The 26,999-nt window shown below is 45.8% G+C and overlaps 1 protein-coding gene across 5 annotated transcripts in view; it reads left to right on the top strand.

The window, feature by feature from the left end:
* The window catches only part of LOC120955232 (myosin-IIIb-like), a 51,689-nt gene that overhangs the window by 15,116 nt on the left and 9,574 nt on the right, over positions 1–26,999 (top strand). For 2 of the 5 annotated variants that reach the window (XM_040375918.2, XM_040375917.2), the window contains 2 exons: positions 19,756–19,912; positions 23,648–23,803. In XM_040375918.2, coding sequence (XP_040231852.2) covers positions 19,760–19,912; positions 23,648–23,803 — 309 coding nt within the window. In that variant the 5' untranslated portion in view covers positions 19,756–19,759. Of the gene's footprint in view, positions 1–6,715; positions 9,823–19,755; positions 19,913–23,647; positions 23,804–26,999 lie in introns of those variants that run through there. The other 3 variants (XM_040375915.2, XM_040375912.2, XM_040375916.2) reach the window with 3 other exon arrangements.

Here is a 26,999-nt window from a genome sequence, read left to right as displayed (position 1 = left end):
CAGCAGGGCTCGTGTTGATCGCGTTGATAGATGCTGCTGCTCAGTCAAAATCGCCCGGCATATCGGCCCTGCGTTGACGATGAAAGATGGATTGTGTGTGATGGGTGCGTGCATCGTTGAATGATGAAGGAGAGAACCCTTTTTGCTGGAACAATTATCACCAGCCCCACGGCACTATGCCGGCGAGACTGCGTGAGGCGTAAGGGGTTGAGCTGTTGTTGTTGTGGATGGTTTAATGCTGTTGGTCGTTGCATTGCGTTTTTAATAGCCATTTGTAGCTTCTCTACGTCCTCTCTCACTCTCTGTATGTTTCTTTCCTTCTTACCCAAAACGGTGGTATGCAACGGTGAGCACGGAAGGCGTACGAAATCGATGCGTACGAAATTGGCCCAATTATTCGCGTCCGATCATCTGCGCGTACTCATCTTATTAACACCGATACTGCGCCGGTTGTGCGGGTTTGCAAAGCGCTTCAAGATCTTCAAGATCTTGCGAGGCTGACCCTCTTCTACGATTCACCAGCTCCCGAGTTGTGTGAGAGCAAACAAAAACCTATCGGATTGAGCTGGTTAAAGAGCGTAGAAATTCATCCACGGTGCAGTGTTGTGCATCTTTCATCGCCCGAAAAAAAACGAGGCAGTGGCTCATTGACTGACCACGAAGGGCTTGACCGTGGAGAGAAAGTTCCCTTACACGCCCGGGGGTGCCCCGGGTGGCTTGCTTTCGGAAGTGGAGATTTCCCCACTCCGATGTTTCGCTTCTTTGCGGCTTTCTCGGCCTCGGACGTTTCGATACACCCTTGGCCTGGCCGCACGGTGTTAAGTGGTCTGTCAACTGTAAAGTTTAGCGTCTACGTGACCCTTTGGTGGAATAATTAATCCGTAGCCTATTAGCTAGATGTTGTTATTGTTGGCCGGGCGCGAGAAGGCTTTCACTCCAGCCGACCCGATGGGCTGTTCCGCTCGTGCTGCACCGCAACGTGCAGTACGTGTCCGGTGAGAGTTGAGGGTGGAAGGGCTTTTTTAATCGAGTTGTGGGTTTTCTTCTTCTTTTGTTCTGATCTTATTCAATCTTGTAGACATTATAACCATTGTAAGGGTGTAAGCTGGCTATCGGCTTTTGAGCGTACGTGTCGCAAGAGACATGAAAATGTTTCGTTAATTTACATTCACCTGTACTCTAGGTTGTCCAGCCCCGTTTAATTACGCAATGTTGCTGCGTGGATGGATGACAATCGGGTTGTTTTACAAAGCGCCGTTGTTATCACGTAATTAGTGTAAAGCCAAAATAAATTTATGTTGTTGCAAAGTAAAATAAATGTTCGGTAATTCATACCCGCTCGTGTGTACGTGCCGTGCGCCTTGCGACGTGCTGCCACGGGTTTGTGCAATGGTAAATTAAAGTTTTCTTCGACCTGAATCTGTTCTGTTCTTGCTGATAATGCTTCATACTTGGGCGCAGATCCGAGACGGAGGCTAAGAAATAGAGACGAATTTTCTTCCAGACAATACATTTTACGCTCTCCCTCAGTAGTAAAAGCTGCATTTCAGTTCCCTCACTTTCGTTTTTAGTGAAATTAAATCCGAAAATGATAAACTATCGCAGGCGCGCGACGTAGATTAATGATTTAAATTTTCCTATCACAGCGGCCTAAGTTTTCGGGCCCCCGTCGCGGTGGAAGTAGTTTAAGTTTCACCCAGCTACAATGCGCTCCACCGGTGTGTCCCGAGGCGATGTATTTTCGGGGTTGGGGGAAGGTCGGAAAAGTCGTGTCTGCCTGGCGTGGAATCATTTTCATAACGAAAACGGCGATTGCGTAAAGATCAATAGCGACTCATCATCAAAATTAAACAAATAATTTCGGCAAACCATTCACGCGATCGCGAAGATGAAATGCTACCGATCAGGGCGGGAGAGCGCCTTTGCTGCGTGGTAGGCGCTACCAAGTTTGGCGCCGACACGCCAAGGATGATGAATGGGTAGGGGAAAAACGCCCAGACAGCATTAATAAATGTAACACACGGGGCCGGTATCTTACCGCCTTTTTGCATCGGATATTTCACGCCAATTGCGCTCAGCTTCTCTCGGCACCTTGGTGATTGCGAATGCGTCTGACGGCAGGTGCGGAAAAGCGAGCTAGGTGTGTTTGTGAGTGTGTCGAAAAGGAAATTAGTGGGTATTTTAGCATCATTTAGAGAAACTTGATCATTTTTCTTCACGTAATCAATCGTTGAACGTGTAAAGAGAGACACAAGAGAGCCTTATTGAAAGGACTGATTCCCTTATTGTGGCATAAATAATTACATTAAACGGAAAAACCAATATTTGGCAGATCTTCATGAGTCCAATAAGGGTGGATTTGAGATCTTCTTGCTCATAGAGTTAAATAAAAACATGGTTATTTGTTCTAATTGTCCTAATTGTGAATAAAAGTGTAAGGCGCTGGAGCAAAGTCCTCCAATTAAAGTAAAATTGAATCAATCAAAGTCACTGGCCGCTATTCGAAGCAGTGGCCGGAAAATGCAACGCCCGGTTTAATTACTAAATCAATCATAATCCATGTATATCGAGCTGGTTTAGCTGCAGGCATTGAATGCCTTCAAAACATAGGCATTTAAGAACAATCCGAACTATTTACACATCCAACATCCAAGCCGACCAAGGGGCCATTTTTCGTTTGCTCGTGCCTGCCTTTTTCCATGTCCAATAACGCCTCCGATCGTGCCGCTGAAAGGCGAGCGAGTTGTACTTCAACAACACCGTACACACACACACACACTCAATCGATCAATCAATTAGCGGTGGGTAAAAATGTTACCGCCCTGCATCGTTGCACCAAAGGAATATCGATGCACTACCACCGCGTGTTTGATAAAGCCTCTTCCACCGGAGTGCGCCGAGCGGGAGCAATTAATTAACGAAAAATATAATTTCTCTTTTTTGGTTCGCGTACCGCGGACCTTTGTTTCCGTATATATTGCATTTTAATTAAGCTTTTCCGTGCGTCCCTCACCACTGCCTGAGCTCGTTAGTTTACAAGCAAAAAAAAGTCCGATCAGGTAGGATAAAAAATCATATCGCCAATTGACGTCAGTGTCGTCGTCAGTTCAACCTTTTGGCATACAATCGCACAAAGTCCACGCAATTCAAACGTTCACTGGCGTGTGGGTGAGGGGCGGGGGAAGGGGTGGAAGGATTCGACCGGGTCGGGAAAGTGTTTGCAGTGAGCGAATGCTTACATCAACGAGGTCAGTGATAGGGAAATTGAAAGTGGCAAAGTGTAGAGTGCGCATTGTGCAGATAGCGGAGGAGGGAAAACACCGCTCCGTGCTTCACCTACAGTGGGGCGGAAAATTTGCGAACCATTTTTTTGGTTGCTGTTGCAATCGTGCTTGAAGCAACATTGATAAACCATTTTGTGCATCTCGTGAAACAATGCAAGGCATCTTTTTTTAGTCCGCGTGCAAATTGAGTTAGAGCCGCCGGCAGGAACAATTTTGATTGAAAGTAAGCGAACAGAAAGCCTCTGACTGATGAGCGAAAATTAATTGATTGAATTTGATTACCCAGGGTATCATGGCTTTCGGTGTAATGATGCTTAAAATAGCCGGACAATGTTGGTAGAATGCTGGAGCGTAGAGTGTGCGTGGCAGGAAATAATTGTAAAAGGAAATTGATGGCGCTTATTGTTGAACAAGCTGAAATGTGAAACGCTTTGCGTATGTTTGTAATTGAGGAGACATTATTATCCCAGAGCGGCTGGTTTTAGGGCAAGCAAGCGGCATGAAAATACAACTGGATTCTAGGAACTAATTTGGAACCAAAACTCATTAAAAATGGCACCGAGCAGTTTCGTCGTCACAGCACGCGGATGATGAGCCGCAGCCATGACGAATTTTCCGATTGACATCCAAATCCTTTCTCTTTATCATTTCACGAAGCAAAAGGGGGAAACGAGCATAATGAGGCAAAGTAATGCTGCTGTGAAAGGGAAGCACCGAAAAAATAAAATAAAATGGAGAGTAAAACAAAATAAAATATGATACTCATTTCCCCCAGCGTCTGCTATCATCAGGCCAAAGCTTTCTCCCTTCGTTAATTTTGTCAAAATTTCAATCATATCAGCTTCGTTCCGGTAATCGTCTGGCTGCGCATGTATGAAACTGTCTGACTGTCTCTTTTTTTTCGGGGGATTCCCCATGCCCCATCCTAAAACCTGATTTATGGTATTTGCAATGGGAAAAGGAAGCGAACTTTGCACACACACACACAAACAGAAAAAAACCCATCGCTAAGCTAAGGAGCACAACAAAGATTTGGTTTGCATTTCAGCTTTTCTTCTCGCCGTTGGTGAGCATTTCTTTTTCTTTCTCTCTTTTTTTTTTTGGAGGCGCAGTGCAGAAACAACTGAAAGCGAAATAAAACGGTTTCGGGACAGAGACATAATTATAATACCATTAGGTGGGCTAATTTTCACAAATTACTCCATCAATCTCGCAGCGCTGTGACTGGGCGCGGATTTTGCTCGTGCCCGTGCTTTTTTGAGAGCCGGGCTGAAGATGAGCGTAAAATAATAAATAAACTAGCCGCGGCTGGCCGTGCAAGCTATTTGTTAGCGTTTGTTTGGATGTCTGTTGAATCTACGTTCTTTTGGGAGATTGGTTCGTCATAGGGATAAAACGATTCTTCCTGCACCCGAGGGGGGGAAAGAATATTAGGAAGAACAGGTTTTTGTTGCATTTGGCAGACAATTAATGATGAACCATTCATTTGGAGGGAAATGATTTCCACGTGATTGTTCGCTGTAAGCTAAGAATAGTGAACAATAAGCGAGGTAGAAAAATTAAGCCATATACTCCTAGGATTATGCCTGTGCGACCTCAATACACCTTTTGCGGCGCAACACAATGATCCAAAATCTGCAACACACTAATCAATCATGGAAATGAATAGAATACATCCTGCTGATTGATTGTAAACAACGGTAATCTGGGTATGTATGCACAAGAGCGATTAGAAACCCCCACACTCTTTCCTGGGCCACCAACAACACCACCTTGGGGCAAATCGATTGGTGGGCATCGGCATCCGGAGATATAGCGAACGTTCGTGCGCGCGTTTTTTTTCGATTAATCGATTGCGTGCGATAAAAGGCCTTCGATTGGCCCAATTGGCCAAATCCGATAAGGGTCGTCCGGGTCGACGGCTGCAATGATGAAGCCCTCCAATAAACAATTGCCTGTGTACGTGTGTGTGTGTAGCGCTTTGTGGTGGACTTAAAAGGTGCCGCAGCAAACAATGATGGACAGTGATTCTGCCCAAATGAAAAGACAGCCACATTGCGGACACCCAGCGCTTGGAGGGTCAGATGTGAAGCCACATCGTTCGCTATGTACGATGAGGTTCCGACAAGGTTGGCACAGAATCGGCTGTCGAAGGGCTGACGGTGTCGATGGTTAGGGAGGATGATTGTTTTTTTTATGGAGGAAAAAAACGGAGCTTCGCGCCATATCTTCCAGAGACACCGTTACACCGTTCGGATTGCACTGACGCGTACTGACCGCGGTTGCAGCACCGTGTACCGTCAGTCAGTGCCCACGCCGGAGCAAAAGAGAGACGCACAAATGAACAGTTTCGGCGCTGAAGTTTGAGCTTTATTTTATTCCTTCTTTACGTGCTGCGCTACCGTTTTGCCCGGCCCGGTACGGTAACTGAGAAATTGAAGCATTGAACAAATAAATAAAAAAAAAACACCACGATCTTTAACAAGTTCACTGTGGTTGGTTCTTTTGACGGAGGGTGGTTGTTTGGTAGATGTGTGTGTGTGTGTGAGGGTAAATAATAATAATAATCTCATCAGCACCTCTGATTCAGGGCGATCAACGCTAATCAGTGCGTGGTTTTGGGCTTTTCGAGGGTAGGGTTTTTATTGCATTTTTATTTCTACTGCAATGCATCCGCGTTCGTTTGTAAGTAAAAATAAAGAGTGTGTGTGAGAGAGAGATAGAGAGATCGAGAGGGAGAAAGAGATAGAGAAAGAGATAGAGAAAGAGATAGAGAAAGAGTGAGAAATAGTTTGAGGAAAAGTGTGATAGAGTGGTTTCTTATGCTTTCACTAAACTCAAATGTAATTTAAATCTATTTGTTATGTTAAATGCGTCATTTTAAATGGCAATTTAACGTCACTATTCGCTACTGGCCTCGTAGCTCAGCCGCGAGCTCACCGTGCAGGTACACACGCTCTCTCAGTTCAAGTCTCATAGAGATTCCGGCGCTGGTCGATGTGTGATGTGTAGTTCGAGTTGTGGATTTTTATTCTTAATTTGTTCAAATTATCTCAATCAGATCCTGGATAAAAAATATAATAGAAAACAAATTTCTTAAATAATAGAGAATATATTGAGAATATTTCAACTCCGATGTTTAACAATACTATACTTTGCTCTCAACTTCCGCTTTTGCTCGCTTATCTGTAGATTGTAGAAACGTGCAGAACGGTGCCGCGGCGGTGTATTGTTTAATTTGTGTCATCATTGTGTAGAGCAATAAAATTTCCAATATCATCGCATACACACACACACATACTCAACCATCTACTTGACTGACCATATCACACATGGCTCGAATGACAAGAAAATGAACCTTCTCCTCTCTGGTGTGTTGTGGTGTTCGCACTCACACATGAAGGTGATAGCAAATCGTTCGATCGCATCGAGCTCTCTAGCGCGGGTGGTGGTGGTGGTCGGGAGAAGCAGGAAATCCGATAGCAATTTTGGACGTTTCGCGTCCCGTTGTGTGTCCGTGTTCAGTCAGAAAAGCAACGGTAGAAGGGTATGGCACACACAGAAAGAGAGGAGATAGATGATGCCGCGTATGGTCCAGTGACGACGACGTCGGAGTGTAAGATACGTTTTGTAGCTGGTTGTAGCGGCGGCCGCTTGAAGTCACCAACGAGGTCACTCCGATGAGTCAGTTCAAGTGCGTTGAAGTGCATGCACACGATACGAGAGTTCCGCCGTGCCCCGAGAGAAGAAGGTGTAGAGTGTTTGAAGATTCGAAGGGCCGCGCGCGATTAGAAGCAGTGTTAGGAGTGTGGGAGAGACACGGGGTGGCGTGGCACAGCACCGCACCGGGAAACCGGGGGAATCTCGCTCCACGCAGTCGCGCGCTACTGCCAGTGCATGAACGCGGATAGTTGATGTGATTTTTATGAAAATAAGCGTGCGCATTTTTTGGACGTAGCATGAAATTGGGCAGATGAGGACTTTTTGGGCCTTCAGTGTGTGTGTGCTGTGTGAACCCCTGACACTTTGGGTGTGTGTGTTGTGAAAGTAATGTGTGTAAGCCTTTCTAAAACAGAAAAAAGCGAACGGTTGTCTATCTGCGGCCACCTGAAGATGACAAGTAATTCGATTCCCTTTCGAACGTCAAAATGCGTCCGTTTTGAGCCCTTTTTGAGCCTGCCATTTTGCAGCCCTTAAAATGACGGCTTGAAGCAATCAATCTGCTTATCACGCCAACGGCAAAGCGAGTGAGAAACAATCCGTGGCGCGAGATAAACCGTTTGCCATTCACGCCAGCAGTTACAATACTAAATAGGCCCTATTGGCAAAGAAGAGGAGGCAGTCGGCGCGAGAGTGTCAGTGTGCAAACGCAAAGATAGTACGTGATCGACCCCCGCTCGGTGGGGGGTGTATTTTATATTAGCAGCATTTCAGCACCATCCATTGTACAGTACAGCCTGCCCCCCCCATCATAAAACAGTTAATTGTTTATTTTTCGCGACGTGCAACATGGTAGGAAAATCCGGCACACAGAGTGCGAGTGCGCTAAAGCGTGTGTTCGATTTTCTAATGCCTCACGTGTACCGAAGGCGTTAATATGCAAACAACAAGCAAACAACCATCATCACCACCTACCCTCCCATAGAGGGAGGCTTTTCGGCATGACCGGTGGCGTACCAGCGTATGAGGCTTTGATTTTGCGTTCGCGTACGTGATGGAACGTTTAAAAATGAGTTTGATTAATTGGTGATTAGTGCTTAAATTAAATTAACATCATCGCCCTGCTCGCCGACCGATGCTTAGTTGAGGGGGGCCGATGCTTAGTTGAGAAGGGTGGTGTACGAGATTGAGTGTTTATAATTTGACACCACCACTGCCCAACACCCTCGAACCGGGGCAGACAGAGAATGTACTAGGCCTGCAATGAACTTTGTGGCTTACTTCAACCAGGTGGTGGAAAACAACTAAAAAGAAAAAAAAATGTTGTAACGATAAAATTGTGTTACACATTATGTAGTGTACAAGCGGCTCTATCTTCTGTTTCAACGTTGGCATGTGTTTGTTTGTAAAATTACTCAATCTTGTAACAGTGTAGAGCTAAAAGCGGGGCAAAAAACTACTCGTGCCACGCCAACTCGAGTTATGCTTTTATTTAGTTTACCTGCAAAATGTTAAAAAAAAAATAAACAAAAACATACAGCCACTCAAAGTCCATCAACACGTGCGTGACCGTTTGTGAATGAGTTCAAGCATGATTCGTTCACCCTGCGCAGCTGCTTCGTTAGAACGCTTTTTCGACAACGGCGGCGGCGGCGGTTGGGGTCATAGCTCCGGTCACAGCAGCAAACTGTCCGGCATAAGCTTTCCGTTCTAATAATCATGGCACAACGCCGGTGTGACAACAAGGCACAGCAAAAAAAAAAAGAAGCGAGATCGCAACCGCGAGGTGGTTATTTTAAATGCAGCGCTTAATGTACGCAGCAAACACGCAACGCGCGCGTACTCCCATTGACAGGATGATTAGCATATTTTCACTTTTGATTGCAGCGTAGAACGGTGACCGGTGGAATGGTGCAATCAGATCCCGGTGGTGAAGGTGAAATTAAAGTACCTCCACGGGTATTGCCAAATGTGTCGCGTTCTAAAGTGGACGCGATGGCAGGTGTTGCAACGCCGGCAATATCAGCTCACCGAGGTTGACTATCACACGAATGGTTTGAAGCTAGAGATTGGCGTTTTACAGCTTATCTGATTGAGAAAGTGTTGCCTGAATAAAAGGGAAAGGGTTGAACGTAGGCTTAAGGGATTAAAGTATTTCTGAAGGATTAGGTTAGGTAACATTCCGCTGCTGATCTAATCAATCAAATTAACCGCTTTCAGCGGAAGCCTATTGACGTTTGGTACGACGGGCTGTCATAGAAATTTGATCTCCAATGCAGAGATGTAACGCATACTGCAGCCCTTTGACTGATTAGAAGGTTCCCGGGGTTTCCTAATTAATGGCCCTTTCCAGTGAATGTTGCATCCCCAAAATGTCAAACGCGTAACAAAGTGGAAAGAAAAACCACAACGCCCGTGTTTTGAGTTTAGTGAAAGCATCAAGCAAGTGAAATGAAAGTGTAAAAAACCGGGACACCAGGGACCGGTCACTGGCACCTAGCAGGGAGACTCGGTGAACGCCTAGTTTGTAGTGAAATCCCGGTTCAGATTTAACAAGAAACTCTGCTCTGGAGGTGGTTGTGTTAGGTGATTTGTTTTCGGTTTGATTTTTTCCCCATTCCCATTCTTCCCGTTGCCGTCCTGCGTGTTGCTTCTGATGCTGTTGCATATGGTGCGTTTTTGTGGTTGGAGATAACACGCATATCGAAAGTGCTACCGGGTCCGTGCGCTACGCTGGTGGAGTGTGCGTTTCCATGAGCGGCAATGGGACGAACGTACGCGGAAGGCGAGATCGTTCCAGCAACCTGTACAAGACGACGGGCGGAGGCGACCCGCTGCGAATAATTCAAAACAAGCTGGAACTGTCACCTCGCAACTGGTAAGTGGTCTAGAAGGGATTCCACACACCGAATCGAACCGTTAGATATCTATGCTCGGTAATGTGATCCTGCGAGGTTGTTGTATGCTTTTATCGGTCATAAAACTTGGGACGCTCGGGAGTTCCATTACGCTCCGGCACACCATCTCCCCGACACGGCATGTCAACGTGTCAGGTTTTATCTTGTCGAAAAATAAGTTGAATAACGAGATGTTCCCGCGGTTGGATTATCTAGGTTGCTTTCTGACGTGTTAATCCGAGTGTGGCTGCAAACGTAACGAGCTTGATTGAGCACGGATGGATGTTTGTTTTGTTCCAACGCCGAAAAAGTCATGCATGATGATATAAAATTTCATTTCGATTCACTTCTCGGAACCAATTTCCATTGAAGCAGGAAAGTGGATACACAGTTGATTCAGGACAAAGCATGGCCAAACACCTCCGAGAACGTGTGGATTCTTGCGCTTCCTTTCGCGCGAATAAACACCCAGACACACACTTTCTATAAATCATCGCCAATGTCATCGCCCGTTTGTATTTGCATATCTAACGAATGTGCTACCACGGGTAGCTTTGCGCGGGTACTCCCGATCGAAAACGCTCCGTGTGCGAAATGCGATTTTAAACTGTTCGTCTCGGTTTCTCGTTCCCGTCCCGGCCAGAAAGAAAGATGAAGACTTTTTATCGCGTGATTGCGAGTCATTCTTTCTCCATTCCCCATGCACACACGCTTCCCCTCGGCAGCGACGTGGCGACAATTGGACTTTGTCGTCACCTTGCGCGACGGCGCCGGCGGAGTTGTTTCGAGATTCACGCAAGCGGAGCTTCCGGAAGTGAAGCAAACCCGACCCAACAACCGCTCGAGTGGTGAATGGATTGAATAGAATAATCGGATCTGGAAGTTAGTTCTTCGAGCTAAACCGTGTGGAAGTGTTGGCGGTGACCTTTCGGGTGGTGGCCCGGCAAGGTGTGATTAATGTTTCTCGGCGCTTTCGCGGGGTTGATTAGACGGGCTCGGTAGTGGCTGGATGTATTTATTTTATACGTACGGGAACACGGAATGGGGAAGTGCCGGAAGTACCTTTCTTGTAGGTAGATGAAATCATCCAATTTGTGTTCTTCCGTCATCGAGAGGGGGGAGTCGTAGTGGCGAAATGTCGCTCCATTACTTTCCATTACAATGGACAGTTTGTCTGCGGAAAGCTTGATTTGATGTTAATTTGTAAGCCAACTGCATGTTGAAGATTGTTACAAAATATTTTGCCGTGGTATCATGAACTCCTCACTGCTTCGCGAACATGTGAAAGAGTTGCTCCTACAAGATGTCATGTTTTAAAGCTATTCCCATTGCACATGGAGCAGGTTATCAAGTACGGGTTTGAGCATGTCCAATTGATGTCTATTAATCTCGCTCTCTTCAAACATCGCCTTCAGTTAATTGTAACTCCTCGTCCGGTGGCCCGGAAGGGCAGCTGATTGGGCAGCGTTTGATTCCCCACTCTGTAAACGCTCCAGTTGTGCAGCCAATTATCGGAATGTGTTAATGATACGTGACGGTCACAATAATTATGGTAATGTTTATCTTTTCCCATTGCACTCAGCCGCACTCGGATCTGCTGCCGTCGATGAAAGACACCGGCCCCCGGCTGGATGAAGGCTGGATAGATACACATCATATTTATTCAGCCGAGTAGCCCAGCAGCATCTCGGAGATGTAGTCAGCAGCATCACAACACAGTACCCACAGTGTCGTTGGACCGTTGCAACATGAGCTGCTGCGGGTATGAGGGCTTGAGACAAACGGGCAGTCTGTCTTTCAATCCGAGCGAGTCAAGAGAACTTCGTCACCATGAAGTAATGGCATTGTGTTCTTATGCTGACTCGAGCTAATTTACACCTCGTTTAGCTTTGGAAGCTTGGTGCGTGTGTCTATCTTGAGGGGAACGTCTCAGTCTATCCAATGGAGGGCTAGAGCTAGGGCGTTAAGTAGCTGCAATCAAGCTCTCCGGGAGGGCTTCTTCGCACCCTGTGCTACACGATAACCATCTCGTTCCGGTGCTATCTTCATCATTAGCTCTATTAAATGCTTTGGGTGTGTACTGGTGTGTTCTTTTGTGCCGTAAAATGGGCGACCGTACCAGAGGGAGACTGTTGGAAGAACCGGTCGGTTTTGCAGATTGTAGGCAAATTTGTACCAAACCTCGTCGTTGCATCATCGCGCGTGTGAATGCGTGTTTTGCGTAACAAGCGACACGCATGACTTTAGCCATGACGTCGGGGTTTGTTATGTTCCAGGGGCGAGTGATTTATGAGCCATTCGTAGTTTCAGTTATCATAATTGGACACTTGTGTTCTTACCGTGCGTTGGAGAAGGTTAAGTGGTTGCAGGGCGGCGATAAAGATACTTTGTGTGGCAAGATGCTTGAAGATTTTCTTCCAGTGTCTTAGAAGTCATTTGAAAGTCATCGTCATTTGCATAACGATTTACCTACACTCAAGAATGGATCGAGCAAACGCTTTTAACAATAATTTCACACGTTCCTGTTTGCAAATAATACAGTGTGTGTTTTGGCAAATTGCACAGGGCGCCATGACCCTCATTTCCTTCGGAAAATTGCACACGAAAACGGTACCCAAATCGAGCAGCAAAACAGTGTTTAAATTTCAACCCATCCCCAATTCTGGTGTGTATTTCTGCTGAAGGCTATAATTTTGCACATTTGCACCACTGTATGGTTGTTATCCCAGAAGCCTCAATTGCTGAACCATTTCTTGAGATGTTCTAATGCACCTCCAACTCCACGCGTCTCTTACTTCCTCGACGCAGCTCGGTACATCTGGCGGGAGCAATTTTTCCTCCCATTGATTGCAATGTTTGGTATAATGGCAGTGATTACCGAAATCAACGAAATGGTGCTGCCCCGGGGGTGTTGCGCATCGGCTGCCGGTGCTTATGAAACGGAGTGCTCGAAAACAAACGAAAATCGGTATGGATTTCAACAGTCTTCGGGGGAGAGTTGTGGCCAAATGTTGAGTCAATAGGAAGAGTTGTGGCTGTGCTTTGCCCGACTATCGAGCGCTCATTAGATTGAGATCAGTTCATGCGATGAAGTTTGCTGGAATGCGCACTCTTTCATTGCTTGGAACGGTTCTCGGTATCTAGAAGCAGGGTGCGTTTCACTCGAGAAGCGGTAACTCATGTCTTTAATGGTGTGTGGCGTGCTTATCAGCCAACCACCAGCAAAATGCTCGAAACTATCTGATGCAGACTGTCGGTTACACAAGACACACAACTGGGAAGAATGTAACAAGAAGTCCCGAAGCAGGCGGAGGTAAAGGTGAAATGTTATTATGGAAATTGATATGATTTCGGATCTCCGTGGCTGCAGCTGACATCGTAACAGCTGGATTTCGTAACCGTAACCAATCAGGTGGAAATGTGCTTTTGGCAATCGAGAACAAAGCAAAGCATTCTGGAGAAGAACGATGAAAATATTTCGAATTGATTGTTTACCTTTCAGATTTAATTACCCTGTAAAAAGCAACGAGAAGCTCTGTCCAATTTCTCCTTAATGCAGAGAACTAGACAGCTGCGATGGGGAGGTTTTTAATGAGCCTGTTTAAGTACGGGCGCGATGATTTACTGCCGTAAAAAAGCCAGTTGGCAAATAAAGTAGCTCGGCTTATTGGGAAAGGAAGAAGGTACTAAATTTGATCAATTGGAAGCAACGCCACCGGCACAGCTTCTAATTAAGCACCAGAAGCTAGCTAGGTGTAATCGGTTTCCTATACAGTTTCGGATTTCGCACCAGTAGGGGAGCGCGAACCAAACGAACTCTCAGGCATTGTACAGTACCCGGTGTGTTCATGGATGCTCCTTTCATTCGATTAATTAATCGTTTGTTTTACGCGCAAACGCACCCTGTTCCCCTAAGGCAGCCGACAAAATAGCAGCAGCAGCTGCCCGCGAGGCGTTCATAGTAGTTTCTTTCCGCTTTGCTCGCGAGCTCGGGCCAGTGTTTTTGGGCAGAGATTTAGGCTTATTAGCGTAACGGAGCGCCCGAGGCCCGGGTTGTGAACCGGTGAATCTTTCTCTATCGACAGCATGAGCTGGGGCTGGGGTTTCTGTTGCGCAATATGGGGGATGAGGTCTCGTATAGAGATGTATCTTGGGTGGAGCATTGATAATCACACCTCGTAATACGCGTAACGCACGCGAAAAGATGCAGAGCAGTAGTAGTAGTAGTAGGGTGGACTGGAATATTACGTTATACGGTGGTGTTGGAGCAAGGTGTGTGTTTCGGTTCCTCCGGACATCAGCATCGCACTACGCAACCAGTGACGAGGAAGTTGTCCCGTTTTTTCTACTATAAACGAGACATAAACGGCTTCGCGGGGCTTCGTTGAATTTTTGGGGAAGTCTCACCGCTCATAAACCACCACCCAGCGAGGCATCATCTACTAATGATGTGGCACGGGAGTCGTCACAGGTTGTATGGATACGCGCGAAGATTTGAGAGGAATAGGCGGTTTTGGAACTTTTTGGAACTCTGGTGTCAGGTGGATTATCTAACCTTTTTCGTCTAGCGTGTGCTTGTGAGGTGTTCCGAGCGTCGCGATTTTTTTTTGCTTTTACGACGCTGTTACGTTGAAAATTTGTCGAAGCTGGCCGGAGCTGTTAGGATGTGGCGTGGGAAATACTTTACAACTTTTGTTTTACGGTAGTTTATCGGCTTTCGGTTTCATTTTCGGGCGCTAATTTTAAGCACGCGTTTTAGAACGTACGAACCACCTGTTGGACTGGCAACCAGGGAGAGAGTGAGCATGTTTGGAACAAAACAGCTGACATCAGACGCATACCAAAAAACGGTACCATTTGGACTGATTCCCACTGAATTTGCACTCGGCACGTAATACGTTTAAACATTCCCGAGCAGGTATAATGTATTCATGGAAGTGTGATGCTGGGAGTCAAAGTTGAACGATGCGGTCGTTGAGCTAGCACGTTGACGCAATTGGATTTACGGTCGGTCGGTCGGTTTGGGTTGTGCGATTAATGATGAGCGGCCATTGATGACAGGCTGGAATGGTGCTGGAGTCACTTTTGGGGGTGCAAACACAACGATAATTTTGCCAGTGGCTATTGTGTAGTTGGCAATTTGTTCCGCGCGCTGGTTCTATTGTGGGAAAAATGGGTTGATGTTTTGTAAAGCCTGTTACAGCAAAACGTGGTTCATCGAAAGAATAGTTTCCCCCGTTTGGTGAGTGCGCCATCGTTCGAAAAGTGTACCAATCTCCAGCATAATCGATTACAAATTGTACTGTGCCTTTTTTGTGTGCTCTTGTTAGTGCATTTCCAAGCGCGAAATATAGATCAATTATCGACCCAACTACTGACATGGTGGAGATTGTTAGCTGACATCAGCAGCATCGATGTTTGTTTGCTGCTGGAATTCAGAGGCATAAAAAAGGTACATGATGCATAAAAAATCTATCGATTGATTTAATTGGCCCGATGAAATATGCGTGTAAAAGCCTTCCCTCGACTGGCATTGGAAACCCCTCTTTTATCGGACTGCTGGAATTGATGTCTGCTGGCCAAGTAAGACCTTGCCTGTTGGACGTTCGGCCTGGTTCGATTGGAACGTACTAAATGCCACGTGACAGGGATGTAGGATATTTAAATTTGTTCCTGTTTCCTACTGCTTCCTGGCATTAGTGACTGTATGTGTGTGGGTTGGGTAAAGCCAGCACCTGGAAGCATAGTAAATTGTCATCCGGAAATTCGTGTACTCGTGTCCGCCTGTGGGGTAATAAATTTTACGTACTAATTACGACAATGGTGTCGATAGCATCACGGAGGTATGCACGCTGCCGACTTGCTGATAGGACGCGGATGGTGGCCACGTGAGCACGGTTGGTGGTCAATTCTGTACGCCTGGTCACACCGACACCACTCCACTATGGTGATGATAAGTGTGTGTGTGTGTGTGTGTGTGTGTTTGTGAGGCTAAATGTTAGAGCAATTGATAGCGTGCTGTAGGCATAGCGGAGCAGGTGGCGTGTGGATAAAGGTACATCAAAATTGAATTTCCTTGATTGTAATGTTGGATTAGATGCGGAAATCAATAACCATGAGTGTCTATGTGTGGGATGGTACACCGGCACCGAGATCTGCGCATCAGATAGTGCTGTTTTTAATTACTCGATTTGGATGGCAGAAACACAAAGGTGATAGGGCTAATCTGCCATTAACGTGAACGGTGTGTTTCGGGTGTTATTCGATGACACATCCGGGATAGCGTGGAATAGAGTGCGGACATTAAATAGGCATTGGTTATCAATTGTTCAGAGGCCTTTTCTAATAACACTATTAGCAGATACGAAGGTATCTCATAGTTGCCGTTGGAATATCTTGACGACCTAAACTATTTGCAATAATTCTACTGGAATAAACGGATTCAAAATAGACAACCAAGCAATTGCACGACATCAGACATCATCGAGTTCAATGTTCTTTTTGCCCTCACGCGTCTATTGATCGTAACGCCTAATCAACTCCATATTCACAATACCACCGATGTCACTGACTAGCAAATGGCAATCAAAGCAATTACAACTGCCAGTAAAAAAAACCCTGGTACAGTACTATTTTACATCTTGCACCATAAAAAAAGGTAATTTCTCCAAGTCATTATCGTCTCACCGGAGACGGCGATGCATTCACCGTCATACCGAGTGCATTGTTGAAATGTTGTATTTAAAGGAATGCAACGCGGTGCAATCTGTGCGACACGGTGTATGTATACGTCAGGTGCGTTGTCTTTATTAAGCTGTTCACGGTATCGATCGATCCATCGCCAGCGTTTCGAGTGGTGATAAGTTGGCTTGATATCATTTTGCGATACGTGTGAGCTTGGAGTGCATTTAAATGCTCTGCTGAAGCGAATAAGTGGCGGCAAGCTTTCCGCCGCTCGACAATGGCAAACTGGCACATGTAAAAAGGGCAGCTATTAGCAAAGCATTTCAGTTATAGATAAAGATATACAAATGCTTACAAGCCTGATGAACTTAAGAGCATTAGGGCATTTGTTGTAATAAAAAGAACAACAGAAAATTGAAGTTAATTTTCCCATTTATGCCAGGCCTCTGTAAAGGCATTACCTTGGAGTTGTGGAGTTTCTATTTTTATTCAATTCCAGCTCATTGTCTGACCTCGGTAATTTCTTCACCGAAGCTACCATAATAAACCCTGGAACACCCTGCTCGTGACACCGTTGGACTAGAAACCTATTTTTCCTTTCTTCCCGTTTTTTTTGTTCCACCACATCACTGTCTATCTCTGGAGCAGCGAAAGTGAACGTCGGGAACACATGCTGGTAGAAGTACCCGCTCCCGTGTATCTTTTCGCATAATTGCTGAGCGAGTTGAAAAGCTATCCAGCATATACAATGGGATTCCACTTTTGCCTCTTCCCAACCCAACCCTCCCCCTTCTCCAGCGTGGTCGGTTTTCGGTTTCGTGCGTCAAGAGTGCGGGCAAAAATTAACATGCAAACTCGGCCGCATTGGCTGCTCTCGCACCAACGCGCACGCATCGTCCAGCTAGGGGCATTCAAGTGGAACGTTCTACCCTGACACTTCTGGACACCCAACCACCTCCCTATAGGGGTGTTACTGGGGCTTCAATGAGGGCCGGTAGTTTCGCTTTTCTTTGGCATGAAACTATTTCAGTGCAGAGTTAGTTTGCGACGCAGCTGCTCGCTCGTTATGCTGATCGGATGGAACGGTTCTGTGAGCTAGAATATGAGTACAGGTTTCTGCTGCAAGTAGAGCGTGATGGAATAGCTTTAGTCCAGCGATAGCAACTGGAGAGCTTCCGACCGCTTCAAGCCAGCAGTAATTGTTGATTGTTGCGTCGTTGAGTCTCGATTGGAAGCGAAATCTTTACGATGAATTTGCAAGGGGCACCATTGGCAAAGAATATTCAACATGCTTTCGACATGCAAATTCTTCCCGCGTTTGTGCCCCAATCAGACTTGCGCATCTTTGCAGCACTTGCACCCAGGTGTTGATGTTTGCAATCTGCATCCAAATGGTGCTCAATATCGCTGATTGTCTTGCACGACGCGGCTTGCGAACGCTCCCAAGCGCGTCCTGCTCTGTTGCATGGTCTGCCCGAACGCTGCTATCCAATTCACTAAATATGTTCATTTAGCTCGAGAGATGGTACTGCTCGAGACCGTTGCCGTCTGTAGCTTCTCCACTGCGTAGTAAAGTGGAGTAGTCTGAGTTTGTGTGTGTGTGTGTGTGGGAGAGAGAAATCCAGTCAAATAAATTGTTTCTATTATCTCGTTATGTAGATTTTATGCGCCGTCACTTACGCGCGTTTGGCGCGCCACGCGTATTGACGCAGCGTTTGCGAGCCGTTTAGCCGTGGAATGGGTCTTTGATAATGATGGTTGTTTGTGCGGGAGGTTTTTTGCCCCTTTCTCACGCCCACCACCACCAATACGAGATATGTTGAAAAGCCACACGTTATTACTGGCAAAACGGCGTGAGTGGTGCTCTGTGTATGGCATAAAAAACCCGCTTATGCTCTGCTGAGAGATGCCTATTATGCTCACTCATTTTGAGCTCATTTTCCCTTTGATAGTGAACCTTTTTTTGTCTGGGTGAAACGATGATGCGAACAACAAGCAGGTTGTGTGCAACAAGTGCCGATAGAAAGTGGCGGAACCCTTCGTCGATGTGTGTAGAATTATTTGCATAATGCAGAGTACCAATATCACGGTAAAGACCTCATTTTACAAAACCTCATTTTCCGATAAATGTCCCCCTGACAGGGTGGATAACAAATTCTTATCGAAGTTCACGGTGGGCTCCACGCCATGTTCTGCATCCTGATGTTACGTGTAATGGGAATTTGTAAGTTTGCTTGATTTTGGGGGTTAATGCGACTTATGGTGAAATGGTTTGCTTACTGAGATTACTACCGAAAAAGCAGTCACCTTGGTTGCTCCTCGAGCATAAGAAAAACTTTTAACCGGATACCACAGCTTGCAACAGCTTAACTTGTGGCGGTTCAGATTAATTAGAGACTGCAAAGTTTGAGAAGTTCGAAGCGTGCCCAACCCATCCGTGAAATGATGCAATTTTTGGGTTTTTTTTTTGCGAATCTCGAGGTTTTTCGCGTTGCAGGAAACGACGTCTGTGTGCTTTTATGAGCGTATGAGGCAAAAACTAGTAACTCTAATGAACTCTGCTTGAGAGAGATGACTGCAGTAGAGTTAGTTAAATTGAGTTTTTAATATTTCACGTTTGGCTTTGCTGGTATAACCATGAAGGTTGAATTTGGCTGCAGTTTGAGCAATAATTGAAGTTGCTTGGGTAAATGAGCAAACATTCATTACATACTCATTGTGTTCGCTTCACAGCATTAGTGGAAAGCACTTCCTCCTGAGTTAATGGAGCTAAACTCTGGCGATAAATAAAGCAAAATGGCTTTTCGGGTGCACTCCGAACTATTTTCGGGTGCACTCCGGGCAAGCCGATACGCACTTGCCCCAAGGGTAACATGTGATACGCTGACGTGGCCATACGGTGACGGAGAATCGCGGTTGATCCTATTAGATTACACCCTGTCTGGTGCACATGATACGAGACACCCAACGTGTACGGTCTCGTGCAGTCACAGCCTGGACACCCGCACAGGGCGACTGTGTGGGTGTGTGGAGCATATGTCCCTCGCGGCTTAAGCCGTTTATCCTTTGGCCCTTCGGCCGGTAGCAGCGTTTCTTGCTGACAAACTCGACAGTGTGTGACCAGTGTGGCTGGTACTGGTACGGACAAACGCACCAGAGCTAGCGCGTAGCGTGGACGTTGAGCGGTTTTTGTGCTAATGTGACCATTCGCTTGTTGGCTTTCTTCGCAGGAATATGGCATACAATGGACTGTCGCAGCATGTGGACTTCAGCAGGCTGCCGAACCCGAGCGAGCGGTTCGAGCTGCTGGACCTGATCGGCGAGGGCACGTACGGCGAGGTCTACAGCGCGAAGGACAAACACACCGGGCGCAAGTATGCGGTCAAGGTAAGTTGGAAAGCTGGAAATTAAAGGGCAGGGAAGGTAATAGTGTGTTTGAGATTATTCTGGATGTGAAGTGTTTTTGTGGAAGTGGAAGTACCAAAAAATGTGTGTCATCCGGGACAAGTGGTCACGCTGGTTAATTGCAAAGTGCAATAAAAATGTTTAATGGAGGACTTTAACTGCTCTTCACGGTGCCTCTTCATTACGACCTCGATGCTTTGCTCAACACTGCAGCTAATGAAGTTTCGGACGTAACGCGTCGATTACGCGATTCGCTGTGGATTGTTTTTGAGCATTGTTGCATTATAACAAAAACAACTAAATTAATTGTGCTGACTGCAAGCCACCGTGCGGACCCGTCAGCCCCTTTGGCAAGTGTTTGGCCGTCCGTCGTCGATCGGGTCGAGTCCGTAGCGGGATCGCCTTAACGTAATTATACATCGCCAACCGAGTGGTCCATGTTTTTCCATCCATTTACAATTGCAACTTCCGCTGATCGAATGGTCCGTGTGTGTGCGTGTGTGGAAGGCGTTAGGGCCCTTTTTTACCACCGTTTCTAACATTACCTCGGAAGAGGTGGTCGTACTGTGAACATTGGCATTACATGATGCTGGGTCTTTTGCATACACACCGTTTCCGATGTGTAAAGCGGTGTGTGAACCAGCGATAGGAAAAAGCGGAGGGGAAAACCAGCAGCCGTCTATCATCCACCATCGAGCTATACCCCCCTCTGCAGACGTGTTTTCGGAAGAGTTCCGGCCCGCAAAACCCTTCGCAAAACAATAAGTTAGATCTCTGCAGGGCGCGCACCCTTCCCGCTCCGTTTGGCGGGAGTGTTGTTAAACATCTTAGACAGCTTAAATCATATGAGGCGCATTGGTATGTTTGAACGGCACAACGCCGTTGTATGTTTTGTGTGCGTTTTTCCCGCACGTTGGTTGGATTAGGTTTGCTTTTCTTCTGCGCTACAAGTTGCCAACAAATGGTGTGTGTGTGTGTGGTCTTTCTGCGGTACACATCGGAAGTGTTGATGGAGGAGTTGGATTAGACGCGAAATCGAGATTTTATGTCGATACGCAATGCGGTTCATCGTATTGTGTGCGTGCGCTTGATGGCAACTATTTCATTGCGTTGGTAAAGACGTATTTTTGTGGTCGTATTTTAGAGAACAGGGAACGAGAAAGGCGCTGGTGGTGAACTGAAGTGGCCTCGGGAAGCCCTAACAGTTCGTCCATGGCAGGGAGTTTGAGAAGGAAAAATTGATTTTTTCGCATGTGACGAGCCCAACATGTGACGAATGCACGTGTGGTAAGCCGTATGAACAAGCGTTACGATGCACGTTGTTTGGTAGAATTGACTTTTGACTGCTGAATGGTAATGATTTGAAAATTAAAATTACAGTAAGTAGGAGCTCGTTGAATAAGCAGGTAGTATGATTTTGTTGAACGTGGCATACATGAAACGAACGACTTTTTACAACGCTGACATTGTGACGCTTATAAGGCTTAATTGATCGATGCATTGAGAAGCTGTTGATAGTCCTGTGCCAAGTCTCGTGGTTATTAAACCCTCAGGTAACGCGATCGAATCTCATCTGCACCATCGTTATTATCTTGTAATGGTTCTTTTCATAGTGTGTATAGCTTTACCTACATATTGAACGAACATTTTGAAAAATTTCATCTACATGTAATGAATTAGTTATTTGTAAGGTTTATGTGAATCTGTTAAGGTAAACGGACCTATAGTGGTGGTAGTACCAATAGTGGTGGTAATACACTAAAATGCGTTTCATACAATAATTTAAGAGTAATAAAGTTATTTATGTTAATGTGAACTGTTCTCTGGTCTTTTACAAAGCGTTTAAAAGTTAAATGGAGGAATTCAGTTTCTTAGTTACTGAAAAAAACATTATTTTGTTAAATGAGTCAAGATTTTTCCAAAAACTTTAGGATTTCATAACGAAACTCAAAATTTTGTTAACGTTCTAGATGACCACATAACAACGCAATTAATATTTTTTTTTTTGCATAACTGTAATCAAATGTTACTGATTTACTAAAACGCATAGCCTTTTAACCATATTGTTGCATTTTTCAGTGCTTTTTTATCATAGGCATGTTCCTATAGTGGTCATAGTTATAAAATCAGTAAAAACACGACATTTTAGATTTTTCCGGGATATTTTGAACATTTCGTATTATTTTCACAAAAATAAGCAACAGAAATGAATTTTCTGTCAGTAATTTACCAAAAAAGTCTATAATTGGCATATCTAGCTGAGTGAAAAATCTACCTCGAAACAAGCACACTCTTCCGGTTGTGGGTTGACAACAGGTGTTTGACGACAGTACTTTAGTCAGTACTTTTTTTTCGAATCAAATTACGCAAGAAATCAATATTAAGGTAGTAATTCTTACCTTTCATCCGAAAATAGCTTCAAAACTAAGTTCCAATAATAGTATACACTTTTTTTTAGGTATCTTTGTTTAGCACTACTATAGGAACACAATACGACGACTGTAGGAATTATACCACCCTTATAGGTTAAATATTTATATAAATTTATAGTATTAAAAAAATATTTACGTTTTCGCAAATTTATTGTGTTTCATGATAAAAATGGTTGTAATTGCGACGATAAAACACATTCCAATTGCTATGTGGTAAAATATTCATATATTTAGCTTCCTTACACTTTAAATCCATTAAAACACATCTGTACCTCTACAAATTGCACCACTATTAGTACGTTTACCCTAGTTGTTTGTTTTATTTAAAAAAAAAATCCGTTAAATGAGAGCTTCACACACGATCTTGATGACCATGGATGCTTAACGAGGACACAAAATACATTTTGATGATGAAGTACTAATGATAGCCATGTAGCGTGTACTGTTTATTCAATAAGTAACGGCGGAAGCGTGAAACTAACCGCTCATAACAGACGGACAATCAAGATACTGGCACACGATACGGGAACGAAAAACACAAGATTTGATATTTATTCCATTGTTGACCTAATAGTGTCAAGCAAATCGTGTGGCTTGGTCGTTGGTTGGATTTAAATCTCTAATGAAGACTAATTCCTTGGTAGCTCCAGCACAACAGCAACTAGGTCGTATCGTCAACAGCTACAACATCTCCAAAACGGATCGAACGTATGAAAGTATTCCTCCCAAATAAGAGAAAAAAAACACGCTTTAGCCGTAAATACAGTAAATATGTTTCGATTTGCGAAAAACTTTCCTTACTTTCCACACACATCTCGGACCACACATTCTCACATGTGTCTGTATTAGAAGATTCAGATATGGCAACCGCAACCTTACTACAGATGGTGCAGACCTTGGCAAGGCCAGCTTCAAATTTCCGAAAGGTACAATTAGATCCAATCTTCTCATCATCGCACTCATCGGTATTACTATGATTATACTCTCTTTCTCTCCTTCTCCCACTCTCTTTGAGGCGGTGCGCCGTCTGATCAATACTTTCTGCTTCTCTTCCCACCGAAGGGGTAAACTTTTATTGCCGATGAAGTATTTGTCCGGGCCGAGCCCATCGGTTAGTTTAATTTTCATCTCTCTCTGGGCGTGCGTAAAACCAGTTTCACTAAATTACCCCTTGGTGTGAAGTGATGGGTGGAGGAAGGGATCGATCTCAGCCATGAACTCTTAGCTCTTCATTTTAATAATCTTTAATCCGTTTTATTCTTTTTTCCATGTGTTATTTTTTCAGATATTGGAGAGCATTGCCGATAATATCGAGGAGATCGAGGAGGAGTATCTGGTGCTGCGCGATCTCTCCAAGCATCCCAACATTCCCGACTTTGCCGGGCTGTTCCTGAAGCGCGGCACCACCGTCGAGGATGACCAGCTGTGGTTCGTGCTGGAGGTAAGTAATGGAGTTTGAGGGAATTTCTTATGTCCGGTTAGGCACCCCTTGCTGTTCAGTTAGTTTTATTGGGATCAGTAGCGTGTGTTGTCACTGCGTTGTGGTACACGGGGAGGGAGAAACCGTGACCGAGAAATTCGTTGGCTTCCCCCCCCCCCCCCCCTCATCATGGCTCGTGTGGAGGGCCAAAATGAGAGAAAATTATGATGTTTGCGTTGGATGCTAATGCCCCGAACGGTGGTGGTCGTTTGCCGCAGTAAAAGTACACCTTTTTGGGCGAATGAAAGTCGTCGCGAAGAGATGAGAAGAAGAAAATAAGACCGAACGAGCGAGAGGGAGTAGAGGGGGAATTGGAAACGGGCGAACTAAATGTGCAGCTGCGGTCGTCGGCCCGAGCCCCGGTGGACCTGGTGACCGTGAACTTCCTGCCTGCCTGCCTGCCTTGGCGGTGATCGTGCGTAGATCGGAAGTGCCGGATATTATTCATCAGGGCGGGCTAAAGATTTCATTACCGGATTTCAACCGATGTCGGACAACACAACGGACGAGCAGGTGTAGTAGTAGGGTGGTGCTAGGGAAAGCGTATGTATTTTGGACCCACCGCTTCTCCTCCGCATTCCTTCCGCCCAAAATGTAAACACTCTTTACACGTCTATCAGATGCGGGAAGATGCGTAGAGTGAAAAAGCGAAGCTCAAAACACAGAAGTAAGTGAGCGAGACGGAGAGTAAAAAGACGACGTGTTAGTGAGTGTACGTTTGCCGATAGTGCGTCAAGATAAGACCACCTCCCCTTGCGAGGTGGTACGAGGTGGACGGGAAATTATGCATCTCTCGGAATAGGTGATCATGTTTTGTGTGCAGTGTTCCGCTTTTCGGCTGTTCGGCCGGCGATTGGTGAGCGGTGGCAGGTGGTAGGTGGAAAAATAAAACCAAAACGCAGCGGAAGTTCGATCTTGCGATCTTGTGCGTTGGGCTCGGACCTGCGCGACTGCCTGCAAGGTTCAGCAGTCAGGTTCAGCCGGTCAGTCGATGAAAAGCGATTCCGCGTGGTGGATGGTGTCCTAAAGCCAGCGCGCGCGTGTGTGTGTGTGTGTAGGCCGTGTCCGTTGGTGACTTGTCGCAGCAACGTGTACCACGGTGTGCTTTACGCAGTGAGACATTTCAACCGCACCGATTGGAAGTGAGGCTTTCCGCGGGGTGTCTTTTATTACTTTATGACTCACCAGCGGGTCAACCGTGGTTGGACGGACTGGTGTGGTGTTGTTGCCTCCTAGTGGATCATGATAGTGATAGTGATAATAATACGGAAGGTACGGGAGGACCCTGTGGGACGCACTACGACGGCTTGTGAACGGTACGGCACGACACCGAAGGCGGACGGGATGGAAGAATCATTGGTGGGTGCAATTCTCTGAAGTGATGGTTTACTGAAGATGAATTTGGGAAGATTTTTCCAATGTTTGTCTAGTCTGTGCTTAATAGTGTGGGATCGCTTGCAGTGTGAGGCACCACGGTGCTATAAATTAGGGCATAGTGATGTTTTGCTACCATAAACCAAGCGCTTGCTCCATTAATAGATCATAATGTTGTTTCGGCTGTAAAGTGGTGGTAGCATGACTTTCTCTACCAAGGAACCAAAAAAGTGAAGACATGAGCGTTAGGATTTATGACCCCCTTTTGAGGCGGTTGGTTTTAGCGAAGACAAATCGCTACCGTGCTGTTCCCTTCAAGTGAAACAAGGTCAAGTTCCTTCCATCCCAGCAGGAAGTGTTTGTGTGCGTGTGTGTGTATGTGTGTGTGCTACCGGTCGGGTTTATAGCACCTTCGAGTCCTTTAGCAGCCACACCAGTCGGGCGCGGACCGATGCTTGTAAATCGTTTCACTTTCCCTGGTTTTCCGGCAAAATGGTATGGCTATTGTCGCACTTGTACCAACCTTGAAACAATTTCTCATACTCCCCGGGAGACGACCCGCCCGCCCAAGCACTCCCAAACCCCAACCACTGAGGGCAACCGAAAAAGATCGAAAGCTCGTTCGCGCACGAGTACTTTCGGTTTTTTTTTCTCTCCTGTGTGTTTCTTTCTTCGCTCACCCCACCCTGCATTGAGCATTTGGCCGTCGCCGAATGCTGCTGGGGCCGGTTTTGCTCCTCCTGGTGTGGGGAGTTTGGCAAGTTATCGCGCGCACTTGATCTGCCGACAGTTTCACCGACCAGGGCTGCGCTGCTGTTTTGGGGCGCGAAGCAAAGAAAGTTCAAATTAAAGCAACACACACTCCCAACCACACACACACGGTTTTGGTTTGCTTCGCCCTTCTCGAAAAGCTCTTCATCGTTCGTCGGTCGGTGCGAAAAGTGAAGATGCTTATTTGTTTTTTTTTGTGTGCGCTTGAGATATGCTTTATTTGGCAAACTTTGCGTGGTGTTTAATCGTGTTTTTATTCGCCGGCGCTGCAGGGCTAGAGTTTAATGGCAAGTGTGTGTGTGTGTTTAGAGTTCATCGATTGCTAAAAACGCCTTACAGACACAGTGTGGTGAAGAAATGGTGCGCTTGAAAGAGTTGGACAACGAGGAGGAGGACGCCGGAACGGTAAGAGCGAAAACATCGAAGAGCGACGTGTGTATAAAAATGAAACGGCTAGTTTTTGCGCGCAATTTTTTTGGCAGAGTGCGAATGACCTAAGGCTGGTTTAAGACAATCAGTGGCCGTCGTGCAGCCCAAAAATGGAAACCAAAATTGAACTTTGTGGTTGAAAGTGGAAGTGACAGAGCGGTTGTTTTGTGGTTATCCAAAGGCACTCACCCAAGTTGATTTGCCTTTAATCGAGTTGTGCCTTTAATCGTCCCGGTTTTTGTTTGTGTTGCATTTGGGAGAAACGGAAGGGAAACTAGGACAAGCCATCTCCATAAAAGATCAGTTGACGGAGGCTAACAAACTTCCCAAATCCCAATAAAGATGAGGTCATCGCACTCTCCTTTCGCTTGGAAGTGCATTGTTGCGGAGTTGGCGGACATTGAAACTGTGTTCGGTTTATTGTCACGGGGAAGATTATTTTTGGCTCCTTGCCGGTCGCTTTCACCCGACTCGGTTAGCCTGCCTTCCAGCGGGCTTTAAATGCGGGTTGAAGGCTGATCGGAAAAAAGAAACCCACAAAGGGGAATTGTGGGATGTGTCAGCAGGCGCCCAACAAAACGCA

Source organism: Anopheles coluzzii, chromosome 3, assembly GCF_943734685.1.
Source record: "Anopheles coluzzii chromosome 3, AcolN3, whole genome shotgun sequence".
NCBI classification, from domain to species: domain Eukaryota; kingdom Metazoa; phylum Arthropoda; class Insecta; order Diptera; family Culicidae; genus Anopheles; species Anopheles coluzzii.
This window is presented reverse-complemented; position numbering and strand designations above follow the sequence as displayed.